The sequence below is a fragment of the Portunus trituberculatus genome, chromosome 39, assembly GCF_017591435.1.
Source record: "Portunus trituberculatus isolate SZX2019 chromosome 39, ASM1759143v1, whole genome shotgun sequence".
Lineage (NCBI taxonomy): Eukaryota > Metazoa > Arthropoda > Malacostraca > Decapoda > Portunidae > Portunus > Portunus trituberculatus.
This window is the reverse complement of record NC_059293.1, coordinates 4737666-4750948: the sequence shown is the minus strand read 5'-3', so window position 1 is coordinate 4750948 and position 13283 is coordinate 4737666. Positions and strand designations below refer to the sequence as shown.

At 44.1% G+C, this 13283-nt stretch overlaps 1 protein-coding gene across 1 annotated transcript in view; it reads right to left on the bottom strand.

Annotated features, from left to right (window-relative positions):
- Nucleotides 1–13283, bottom strand: part of LOC123515625 (putative neural-cadherin 2) — a 361909-nt gene that overhangs the window by 110235 nt on the left and 238391 nt on the right. The window contains exons 3-6 of the mRNA XM_045274424.1: nucleotides 9468–9583; nucleotides 7039–7203; nucleotides 4217–4354; nucleotides 1503–3264 (exon numbers count right to left, since the gene is read on the bottom strand). Of these exons, the coding sequence (XP_045130359.1) occupies nucleotides 1503–3264; nucleotides 4217–4354; nucleotides 7039–7203; nucleotides 9468–9583 (2181 nt within the window). The remainder of the gene's footprint in view (nucleotides 1–1502; nucleotides 3265–4216; nucleotides 4355–7038; nucleotides 7204–9467; nucleotides 9584–13283) is intronic.

Genomic DNA, 13283 nt, shown 5'->3' with positions numbered 1-13283 from the left:
CAAAATCTTCTTTACATCGACACCACATTTTCAAACCTTTCTCTGTGACGTCACAACGTAAACAAAGTCGCAAATCAACTGAACTGGTTTTTCAAATCACTAGGCACCGATTGTAAGTCGGAAACTGCTGACTTGCAATTTCAGTACAAAGAGCGTGTTCTCGAGACAAGGTAGCGTGCCTAGCCGTAGAGGAGTGCCTGTTGGACTATGCTGTAGTAGATGTACGAGTGTAATCAAGACAGGACAGGGAATGGCGGGTTCAGGCTTGATAACGTTAGATATAATGAATGACGAGTAGAATATACTCAATAATCATGTGTTGAGTCGATGAAATATTAGACAGATTGGACGAAGAATCTCGCGATCTACAGAGTTGTTTCCTCTTTTCACTGCGATAAACGACAGTTTCAGCACAATGAGCGATGCTCGAAATATTCGCACAACACGTACAACAAAGAAGGAACAAAAGGGAAATAGATTCTGCCATTTCTAGGCTATATAATATATTGCAGTGGTGGTATAGAAAGAAGGAATGTTTTAAAGAGGTTAGTGACCGAGGAAGAGAAGTGAGTGAAGTGAAATGATTGAAAAATTCCCTTCACGTCGCCGCAACAACTAAAGACAAATGTCACTGAATTATATGATTTATCATTTATAGAAATAGTAGTAAAAAGAGATGCGGTTAGGCTTGGCAGGATGACGATCTGGGGACCACTAGAGTAACGTCCGTAACCTCTCGAGGCCCCTGCACCTGTATGGCGGTTGCGGAGTGACACGGCGGACTGCTTAAAGGTGAGGCAGCAACCGATGAAAACAGCATCAAACGTGAGGTAAAGAAGCACATTAAAGGAAACTAATCTTCCAAAGCGTATGGAACACAGGGAAAAATTGTATATAGCAAAGACTTGAAAAGAAGAAGCAGGACAGAACAGCGAAACAATCAATACATCAGCGTCAGTCTTCCCGGAAAAGCGCGAGGGGCCGAGGAACCAGATTGAGGAAAACCCGCACGAATATTTAATACAATCTAAGTGTCTAGATGCTGTCATGAGGTTGTTTGTTATTCACACGCGTTAGAACCCTTACAGTAATGTGAACAAGGAAGAGAGGAAGGTCACCAGTATTTTAAAAAGATCCTAAAAAGCTGGGATATAGAGAAAACGTTCATGTAAAGCCAGTATATAGAGAAAAAACGTCCATGTAAAACAAATATAGAGAAAACGCTACTGGAATGCTAGGACATGGATAAAATGCCTGTAATGCTGGAATATAAACTCCCTGGAATGCTGATATATATATATATATATATATATATATATATATATATATATATATATATATATATATATATATATATATATATATATAATCCTCTAGAATGTTGAAATGTGTAGAGAAAACGCCCCTGGAATGCTTTAATATAGAGAAAACACCCTGGAGTGCTGGAAAACTGATTAGCCGCGCTCCAAGCCTGCAGACAGTAATGCAAGGTCAGTACTTACCCGCGGGCCCGTTTTCCTGCACATGACCCAACATGGTGGTGTTGGGGAAGACCGGGGCGTTGTCGTTGATGTCCTTCACTAGCACCGTCACCACCGTTTCCACCACGTGCACTCTGCTTCCATCACTTCCTTCGTCTCTACCACCACCGCCAAGCACCTCCACTCCTTCACAGCTGCTTTCCTCTAGTGGCGAGGGCGTGAGAGCTTCCAGGCCTGCCTCGCGCACAATCTTGCTACCGGCGACGCCACCAGACGAAAGATCTATTTTAGTGGTGGCAGGAGATTCCAGGCTAGTCCGGTGGAATGTGTGGATCATGTTCATCTCTTCGGCAGCGTCTCCTAGCCTTACGCTAAGCGCAGAGTATTTATGCTGACTGGGAGCAGTATTCTGGCCATCCCTCCTGTGGCGCGACGGAGTCTTTTCCAAAACCTCTGTTGTGCTGGATTTCCTCGCCTCAAGAAACCCTAGCTTGGTGCTTCCTGCGAGAAACGAGCCTCGAGGTGCCATGTTGTCGGTGGGGGCGGCGCCAGGCGGGTCTGGAGTCCGGTCAGAGTGAGAGGAGAAAGAAGAAAGGGTTTGTTGAGTACCATTCTCAGCAATTGGAGGGGTGTCCGTTACTGCACTCTGCGGCGCAGTGTTCACGGCGCGGCGAACCTCTAGCATTCCGTCGCATGGGTGCCGATTTCCTTGTGACTGATCTGGTGGCGGCACCACAACGTGACCGTCACTGCCTGGAAGTCTTGCGACGGGTAGCTTCATGGAATCCCTCACGTTCCTCATCTGAAAGTCATGAGCGGGCGTTCCCAGGTGGTGGTTTGGAGTTGCTTGGGCGGGAGGGTCGTGCCGGCCTGTCACGCGCTTGTTTTTAGTGCCGAGAGGGAATTTCGAAGTGGATTCTGATTTGTCCTTCACATGTAAATGCAAGTTGTGGCTCCAAGTTTTCCGGTTTTGTTTCCAATGCTCCCGGCGGCCCGCGGCGACTGTGATTGCTGTCTGTGGTGATGGATGGCCTGACGGGGAGCCACTCGCCGCTGCCGTCACTCCAAGGTACGAGGATCGCCTGTCCCGATACTGCACGCCGCCCACGCCATCCATGGCGCTCACATCTTCGCCGCCCCACCGCCTCGGGAACTGGGACGTGACGGCAGATACATCCCCGACACGGCGTCTGGACGGCCCGATGTCTTTATTCAACTTGTTTCCCTGCGGCGTGAAAATCGATATCCCCTCTGCCTTCACTTCTTTTCGCTCTGAAAGACGACCAGCAGCCTCCATTATACTGGTCCTGCCCGCCTTGATGGCAGGTTTCCTGATGCCCCCATCCATCAGACCCACACCCACAGTCACACCCACTGCAGTACTGTCTCTGGTTCTCTCCGTAACGAGTCCTCTCTGTGGCCTTCCTTCATGCAGGTGTTGTGGGAAGGGCTGCCCTTCACTTGTAGCTGAGGCGACATTGTGGTGCTTTCTATGAGTTGACGCCTGACGCTCTTCTCTTCCTCCATCATCTGGTCTCCCATGCCCCGTGTCTCCTATGGCCAAGTCTTCGCCTCGAAGGAACTGAGGCCAGATTTGGGTGGGGGTGACATCTCTTTCAGGATCCTGGTGACCCCAAGACGCCTGGCGGTGTAGGTGGGACGGGGAGAATGGTTGGGGAATTACTGGGGTTGTCTGCTGCTCCTCCCGGCGTCCCTGGCCGTCCCGCACCTCCACCAGCAACCGCCACTCACCTCTCCCGTGCGGCGGATCCCGGTCGAGGGCCTGCATCGTCCCACCGGAGAGGACGCTAGTTAGTAGACATAGATAGATAGGTACATGGATAAATAGATGGATTGGTAAGCAGATAGATAGAAAGATAAGTAGATACATAAATAGGTAAGTAGGTAGATAGAAAGATAAGTAGATACATAAATAGGTCAATAGGCAATAGATAAGAAGGTAGGCATAAATATAGATAAATACATAGATAGATATATAGATAGATAAGATTTCAACATGTATACTTTTATTTACTCATATCTGTCTGTCTGCCTTTCTGTCCCTGTATTTGTATGTTTTCTGTCTGCTGGTTTAGTCTGTCTGTCTGTCTGTCTGTTTTATGTGGCTGTTTCTCTCTATTTATTTATCCTATCTGTCGCTCTATCCGTTTTGTATGTTTGTATATTACTATTCTATTTTCTTCCTATGTACTCTCTGGTTGTGCTGCAATAGATAGAAAGAAAGGTAGATAGGTAGGTAAATAGACCGGTAAATGATAGATAAGTAAGTAGATAGATTGAGAGAAAAGTAAGTAGATAGGTAAGGAGATAGACAGAGATAAAATAAATGGAAATATTGATGAATAGATAAGTAGATAGATAGGCAGATAGATTAATGGACAGACAGATAGACAGACAGACGGACATACAGATTGGTGGAGAGATAGATAAGAATACAATAACAAGGAAATAAGGGAAGAAAAAAAGAAGAATGAAAACGAAGAAGGAAACTGAAGAACAATAAGAATCCAAAAGAAGACGAATGAAGGAAAAAGAATGATGATGAAGAAAATAAAGAATGAGAAGAGAATAATGAAAGATGACTGATGATGATGATAATAATGATGATGATAATAATAATGATGATGATGATGATGATGATGAAGGTTGCTACTGCTTGCTTTTCTCTTGCGTTTCTTAGTGTACATTGACAGACACCTTCACTGCACACTCACTCTGAGCTGGATGAGGTCTCCGGTGCTGTCGTTGATGGTGAAGAAGGCGTCCCCGTCACTGAGATGATCCACACCGTCACCACTCACTCGGAAGGACAGGCCTACTGCGTCACTGCTGTCCGCGTCCACCACCTCCACCTGCAGGAGTTAAACGTTTTTGTTCTTTCTATGTAACGGAAAATCTGGTCAGGGGCAATAAAACTATTTAACAAAAGGCCCACTTAGATGCCAGTCCTAGAGCAGGTCCGTGAGAGTTAGCTAAAAGAATGGGATAAATGTCTTGAAACCTTTCTTAGCGCCCAAGTCAGAGTCATTCCCAGGTAGTGAGGGATGTTTATTTTTCCTCATGATATGCTTTGATCAAGGACTATAGAGGATTCCCATTGAGAAAGACCTAAAGGATTACTGAAAATTGTACTCCTGCAATAGACGTGACTCGAATACAGTAGATAGGTATAATAGTTGAAAGGGTAATGGGAAGAAAGAAGAATATAACAGACGATCAAGCATGACAGTTCAAAGGTTGGTGTTCCTGCAGGGTGAACACTGGTAAGAGAACGCTGCGCAGTCTTCAGGCAGAGTAACAAGGAGAGAACACAGAAAACCGCAAACCGTCCACCTTATCCTCCTTCGTGGTCAAAATATTAAACTTACTTCATTGCTTGAGTACAAAATCACCTCTGTTACCTTAAGCCCATATACTTGAAAACCATATACTGGCGGTTAACTATTTGAATACAGTACAGTGAGATAATACGTACCTTTGTGTTGTTATTGCCCAATGCTGACGTGAACACAGAGGCTTATTTTGTTAGCACAGCACGAGGTAGTATAGGTAGAGGAAAGGTAAAACACTTTGGAAGTAAACACAGGTCACTACACTTCACCATTATGCATTTATCGATCTTTTCTCTGTGTGGGTGCTTTCCTTCCTTCCCTGTCAGGTGGAGCACTCAAAGTTGATTGAGTTTGGTAGGGGAGAGTTTTTTTTTTCAGACTCTGTGGTTTATATTTCCGAGCGAGGAAACGCAAAAAAAAAAAAAAAAGATAGAGAGAAAAGCACCCAGCATCGCGTATCTGAGTGACGGGCTGGTATTCCTTCCCCTTCTCGTTTCTCTTTGGCCTGGAGCTCCAAACGGTGAAGAAAAGATGCCAAACCCGTTTTTATTTTGTAGGACCGTTAGAAAGTTGTCATTTTTTTTTTTTTTATCACTGTTCACACATTTCCTGCATCAATCAATCAGTTTATCTTATTTTCACACTCCACTAGTCATTGTTTATTGTCATATCACCACCCTCACTCTATTGCCACTTCATGTCACTATCACTCACCCATTATCAGCACTATCACCTTCACATCATCATTATTCAAGTGTTCTCCTACCATAACACTATCAACGCCATTACTTTCACTTTACTACTATGAACATCATTTCTCTATCACTGTTATCTGACCATTTCACCATCACAACATCTCTTCTTCAGCCTCATCACATCACCGTCACACCATTGTCACATTTTCCACGTCATCATCAGTCACATTCGCTTTCCCGTTAGTGAAGACTCCCACACTCTACCACAATCGTCATCTCCTCCATCATCCATCATCATCATCATCATCATCATCATCATCATCACCACCATCACCATCACCACCATCACCATCACCACCATCACCATCACCACCACCACCACCACCACCATCACTCAGTACCTGTGCTTCCATTACAATACGAAAGCCTCATAAAACCTTCTCTATGAATCTCTGCCTGTCGTTTGTTTTGGGACATCACAGAAAAACTTCCTAGCTCATCCCTCCGTCCAGGTATTGTGTGGTGATCCATCCATTGTATCAGTTGGTTCGATCCACGGGTTCACTGTGTCGGCTTTAGACCTAAGCAGTCTGGGCTGTGGCATTTTCCCTTGCCGACCACAGTCCAGGAACTTAATGCTCAAAAGTCTCCTTTGGCTCTCTTAGATCTCCGGCTACGATCCCTTTAAGAGGCGTTCTGTGAAGTCGATTCTTGGAAAGCCTTTAGCCTCTCGTTAAGTGAAGGGAGCATTTCGTTGTTGCGTTACACACATCAGAAGAGCTAACGACGCGCGAATGGCTTAGCCAGTCAAACGCAGGCACTACAGTCACGTACAGCCAATCTAGCAATTGATGTTATTAAGAACGAATGGCGTGAAGGAAGAATTCCCCTTGACAAGCAAACGCACTAGAGGATGTACATTTAGTGACGAACACTGCTTGCTTTCTCTATCTATTGCCAGAACTTTTTCATATAAATCAACTTTCCCGCAAAATTTTCCACTACTGTTGTGGTATCCAGCAAGGACGTTGTATAGTCTTTGGATTACTAAAAACATTCTCAGCGTTTTCTAATGACACGACTGATGCAAACTCGTGGCATCACCAGAAACACTGAACAACGAATGGATAGAATCTTAACGTAATAATCAAGTAGAGTCTTCCTCGCAATCTTATCACCTTCCTTTCTATGCCATCGCTGTTCTTCATGAGCTCCCACCACCCGCCTATGTTGCCTCTCTTGTTAGTATCCAGAACCATCTCCCTCATGTCCGCTGCTATACACAATCTTTCCATCTTGCTTTGGTTCTTCTCTTTTGTCTTATCCAGAGACCTTTCTCATCGCTTTTTCCGTCTTTCTTCATGACGTTCCCCTACAAACTAAGTGTCTTGAAATCTCTTCAAGACTTACCTTAGCAATAGTGGAGAACATGTCTATTATCACAAAGTTACCAAATACCTATCTTAGTAATAGGAGCTATGAAGTCTGTCATTAGTAGTCAGTACTCACTCTGGCAATAGTCGCGGGCAAATCCCTGTCATCCTCCTCGATAACCGTGATGCGCGGGGCGGGACGCACGAACTCTGGGACGTTGTCATTGACGTCCCCGACCTGCACCACCAGCTGGGCGCGGGCTGCGGCTCCTCCTGCCTCAGCCGTGACTTCCAACTGGTGCTGGCGAGTCGATGGGGTGTGGTGAGGTGAGAGGGACAGTGTGAGGGTGAGGGGAGGTGAGGAAAGTGAGGAAAGGGAGTGAAAGATAGAGATAGTGGATGACAGGAAAACAGACAAATGAGAGACCATATAATAAGCATACGCAGATACACGCAAATATAAACTTTTATATATATATATATATATATATATATATATATATATATATATATATATATATATATATATATATATATATATATATATATATATATTATGTAAGAGGGAAATCCTATCAAATGCAACAAAAATGGTGATTAGAAAAAAAGACCCACTGAGATGCCGGTCCCTGAACAAGCTGAAAAGACAATAGCTGAAAGGGGACTCCAGGCTGATAATAAGAGTCATATTATTTTTATTTACTTATTTTTTATTATTTTGTGTGAAAAAAGAGAGTTTTCTTTGTGCATGAGATTCAAGTGATGGAGGCCTCAAATACCTTTTGTTGGCAACCTCTCCGTCATGTTTAGCACGAGAACAGGCTGTGTTAAACTAAGGTTTAGAATGTTATTTTAGGTTGAGAAAAGAATGAGGAATGTACGCCTCCATGCCAGACTTTATTACCTTTGTTATGCGTTCAGCACACAGAGATGGGGCTCTGACAAGGAAACAGTAATCATTCCAGAGAAAAATCAGCATAATACCTTTTCATTTCCCCCCAACTAGAAGAAGCAAAACGTCAGAGGAACCTCCGACTTGGGGAATCCTAAGGAGCGATTGGAGAAATTGGACAAGATACAAATATGAGATTGAGATCGGAGGAGCCCAACGGAGAAGAGAGGATAACAGCATAAGCAGAGTGATTAGAGGTAAGGAAAAGGTCAACACAGGTTTAATACAGGAATGTAGGTAAACAACCATTGGTGAGGAAATAATAAGGGAAATAGTGATAACGAAAAATAAAAAAGAAATCCAAGATGACACATATGGAAAAAAAAAATTATGCTAGTGACACCACCCCCATAACCAGCCATCACAACACACCACACACTCGTACCATTACTACCTCTAACCACACCACACTCATCACACACCATACACTGCACGCTACTTTCACCACACACTCATACCATTACTACCTCTTACTCTCACCACACCACATTCATCACACACCATACACTGCACGCTACATTCACCACACACTCGTACCATTACTACCTCTAACCACACCACACTCATCACAAACCATACACACACATTCGTACCATTACTACCTCTCACCACACCACATTCATCACACACCATACACTGCACGCTACATTCACCACACACTCGTACCATTACTACCTCTCACCACACCACATTCATCACACACCATACACTACACGCTACATTCACCACACACTCATATCACCACTCATCAACCCGACCAATTCACACCATATCCCCCGCACACTTCCACCATCCACACACACACCAAATATCACACATCACCTCTATGCACCACCCTTGCATCTTCCAACACAGCACACTTCACCTCCATACACCATTACACATCATCATCACACACCACTGCAAACTCCTTACTTAACACAGTAATAAAAACGGATTTGGCAACCTTAATTAAATACTTGTGAAGGTTTTATTAGGTAGTGAGTGTAGTGGCAGTGTGGTGTATTGTGCTTGTATGACTGCACTGTTGTATGTAGTGTGGTGAGGGATGGTATGGTAGAGTGGTGTGGTGTGGTGTGGTGTGGTGTGGTGTGGTGTGGTATGGTGCTGTGGCGTGGAGCAGTGTGATGTGGTAGGTTCCTTGGAAGTGTATAAAAGTAATTGAGTATGATTTTGAAACGTTCTCTCTCTCTCTCTCTCTCTCTCTCTCTCTCTCTCTCTCTCTCTCTCTCTCTCTCTCTCTCTCTCTCTCTCTCTCTCTCTCTCTCTCTCTCTCTCTCTCTCTCTCTCTCTCTCTCTCTCTCTCTCTCTCTCTCTCTCTCTCTCTCTCTCTCTCTCTCTCTCTCTCTCTCTCTCTCTCTCTCTCTCTCTCTCTCTGTGTGTGTGTGTGTGTGTGTGTGTGTGTGTGTGTGTGTGTGTGTGTGTGTGTGTGTGTGTGTGTGTGTGTGTGTGTGTATTCCCTCACATACCCAATTCATCCAAGTCCAATATCTGACTCCTAAAAATCAATCTCTGATTGACTAATTGCTTGATGGATTTAACGACACAACAACGACCAACTTCAACTAAACTCTTGGTGGACTGCACAGATTTCCCCAATGTGGCTCCCTTACCTGATGGCTGAGCTCGTGGTCCAGTGCGGCGGCCAGGGAGACGGTGCCGGAGCGTTGGTCGATGGTGAAGAGGCCGCCAGCGTTGCCTCCCGTGATGCTGTACTTGATTTCAGCGCCTGGTGAAAGGGAGAAGGCGTCGGTGAGAGGTGGGTAGCAGTTGTATTCTTAAGATCCTTTCCCTCCTCTTATGTACTTACCTTAAACAGGAATCCTTTTGGCAGCATGTTTTTAGTTTCAAAGTTATTTTTGAATGTTACTTTTTTATGCAAGAGGGAAGGCTGCCAAGGGCAACAAAATGTTAGAAAAAAGGCCCACTGGAACTACATGTTCACTAAAAGGTCCGAAAGCGTCATCCAAAAGCCAGGGACAAATGTCTTGACACTTCTCTTTTTAAAAAAAGTTAAGACGTAGGAAAACAGAAATACATAAGCAGGTAGGGAGTTCCAGAGTTTACCAATGAAAGGTATGAATGATTGAGAGTACTGGTTAACTCTTGTATTACAAGGTTGGACAGAAAAGGGATGAGAGGAAAAAGAGAGTCTTGTGTAGCAAGGCCGCAGGAGGAGGGGAGGCATGCAGTTACCAAGATCAGTAGAGCAGTTAGCATGAAAATAGCGATAAAAGACAGAAAGAGATGCAACATATCGGCGGTGAGAAAGAGGCTGAAGACAGTCAGACGAGGGGAGTTGATGAGACGAAAAGCTTTAGATTCCACCCTATCTAACAGAGAAGTATGAGTGGAGCCCCTCCCCAAACATGCGAAGAATATTCCATAAAAGGACGGATAAGGCCCTTGTACAGAGGTAGCAGTTGAACTCAAGAAAAACTGGCGGAAACGCTTCAGAACACCTAATTTCATAGAAGTTGTTTTAGCAAGAGATGAGATGTGAAGTTTCCAGTTAAGATTACGAGTAAAGGACAGACCGAAGATATTCAGTGTGGAAGAGGGAGACACTTGAGTGTCATTGACGAAGAGGGGATAGTTGTCTGGAAGGTTGTGTCAAATTGATAGATGGAGAGATAGAGTTTATGAGGCATTGAAAACTGCTAGATTTTCTCTGCCCCAATCAGAAATCTTAGAAAGATCAGAAGTCAAGCGTTCTGTAGCATCCATGCGTGATCTGTTGACTTCCTGAAGGGTTGGTCGTCTCTGAAAGGACGTGGAAAGATGTAGGATGGTATCATCAGCGTAGGAGTGGCTAGGGCAAGAAGTTTGGTTAAGGTCATTAATGAATAATAGAAAGAGAGTGGGTGATAGGACAGAACCCTGAGGAACACCACTGTTATTAGATTAATAGATTTAGAGAAGAGTAGTGGCCGTCTACCATAGCTGCAATAGAACGGTCGGAATGGAAACTTGCAGAGAGAAGGATAGAAACCATAGGAGAGCAGTTTTGAAATCAAAGCTTTGTGCCAGACTCTATCAAAAGCTTTTCATATGTGTAATGCGACAGCAAAAGTTTCACCAAAATCTCTAAAAGAGGATGACCAAGACTCAGTAAGGAAAGCCCGATCATCAGTAGAGCGACCTTGACGGAAGCCATACTGGCGACCAGATATAAGATTGTGAAGTGACAAATGTTTAAGAATCTTCCTATTCAGGATAGACTAAAAAACTTTAGACAAGCAAGAGATTAAAGTTATAGGGCGATAGTTTTAGGGATTAAAATGGTCACCCTCTGTGGGAGGAGGGTGAATGTAGGCAAACTTTCAGCAAAAAGGAAAGGTAGGAGTCGACAGACACAGTTGAAAGTTTGGCCAAGCAAGATGTAAGCACGGAAGCACAGTTTTTGTGAACAACAGGAGGGATCCCTTCAAGTCCATAAGCCTTCCGAGGGTTTAGGCCAGCGAGGGCATGGAAAACAGAATACGAAGACCTTTGATTGAAGGTATGAAATAGTTAGAGGGAGGAGGAAAGGGAGGAACAAGCCCAGAATCATCCAAGTTGGAGTTTTTTGCAAAGGTTTGAGGAAAGAGTTCAGCTTTAGAGACAGATGAGATGGCAGTGGTGCCATCAGGGGGAAATAAAGCAGGGAAAGATGAAGAAGTAAAGTTATTGGAGATGTTTTTCGGGAACATCTCTTTACCGTGACAACAACCTCTGAACGCAATACTGGGTAAGGAGAGGATGTGGTGACAGAGAAATGACTTTGACGTTTGGATGTGAACTGTAGCTAGTCCTAATATTTCACTACGACTCGGTACTTTCCTGAACGTTAAACCTTCTTGGAAACCTCTCCTTTAATTTTACATCCACAAACTGTTGCAGTAAGGGCTAGATATTGGAGAATCTCTAGTCTTTCCTTTTCTTTCTTGTTGGTGATTGTAAAGATTATATGCCGTGATCTGTGAAGGACTTAAGATATAGTGAGTTTGAACGGAAAGGAAAGATTAGGAAGAGAAAATAAAGAAAATATTGTAAAGCCAGAAGGTTAAAAATATTCTGCAGAGGAGTAAAAAGAGCAAGAGGAGAAGGAGGAAGTAGTGGCAATGGAAGAAGAGGAGGGGAAGTATGAGTTTATGGACAAAAGCAATATTCTGAGAACATGACGAAACAGAGACGGAGAGGCACACACACACACACACACACACACACACACACACACACACACACACACACACACACACACACACACACACACACACACACACACACACACCTGTAGACCCTTTGGAGAGCAGTTATTTTTCGTGCCCATGGCCACGCTGATGCGCCGCCACAAGTTCCTTCCATCTGCCCGTCTCTGCGCCAGCTGGTTTGTAATACTGTTGCTGGTAACGCTGAGGTGGGGCAATTTGGTTTGGTCTGGTATCGTCAGGAGAAACTTATCCAAACTGACTTTGAAATTTCCTCCACAACACCCACAACACCCGCCACTCCACCTTCCAACAGCAACTTAAATACCTGACGCTTTCACTCTCCACCACCTGACCGACACATCCCAACATCTTCAGTCCACCATCACCCAACACCTAGTATCCAGCATCTGCTACCACATAACACTCGCTATCCACCAACACCCAACCACCCAACACCTGCCATCCTTCATCTTCCACCATCCGATTTTCGCTTCATCCATCTCCCATTCTCTCTTCTTGTTTATTTCCTTTTTCTCATTTCTTTTCTCTTTTCCTTTCTTGCATTTGTCCATTGGAAGGTTATATGTATGCCTTCACTTTATTTTTCTTTTTGGTGTAGTTATTTTACTAGAAATATTACAGGATGCATTTCTACTCTGCCTTAAGTTACGTGACTAAAGAACTGCCACTGATATGAATACAGAAAAAAACTGAGGCTACTCCAGGCAATATTCTCCTTCAAAGCTACAGCGTTAATTCAAAAGCTCAAGACCATTGATGCATTTTCCTTTGAATTTGTACAGATAGCTAACTAAGGATAAGCAAATTGGATAAGCCTCTACAGTGGCACTTGTTTATGGCAGCAAGAACTGTTAAGCTGGCTGTGGTGAAGTGCATAAGGTGGTGAGCGTGGGATCATGCAGACGTCCATGCGTGGGTTCGAATCCACCACGTGCCGGCCTTGAAACTTTGTCATTTGTCATTTACCTATATGTCACCATGATGCCTAGGTTCTAGGTGGAGGTGTAATTGTTTTAGACCAAAGATGCACTTGGGTGGTGATATGGGCCCTAATATGGGTACTACTATAAATAAAATTGCCTGCGCCGCTAAAGGATGGAAGCTAGACAACGGTTCCCATACTCTTCATGTATACCTACAGGCGCTATAGGCGATAACATAAAAAAAAAAAACTTGATTATTCGCCAAGAAAAAACAAATCCTGCTTTTTTTTTT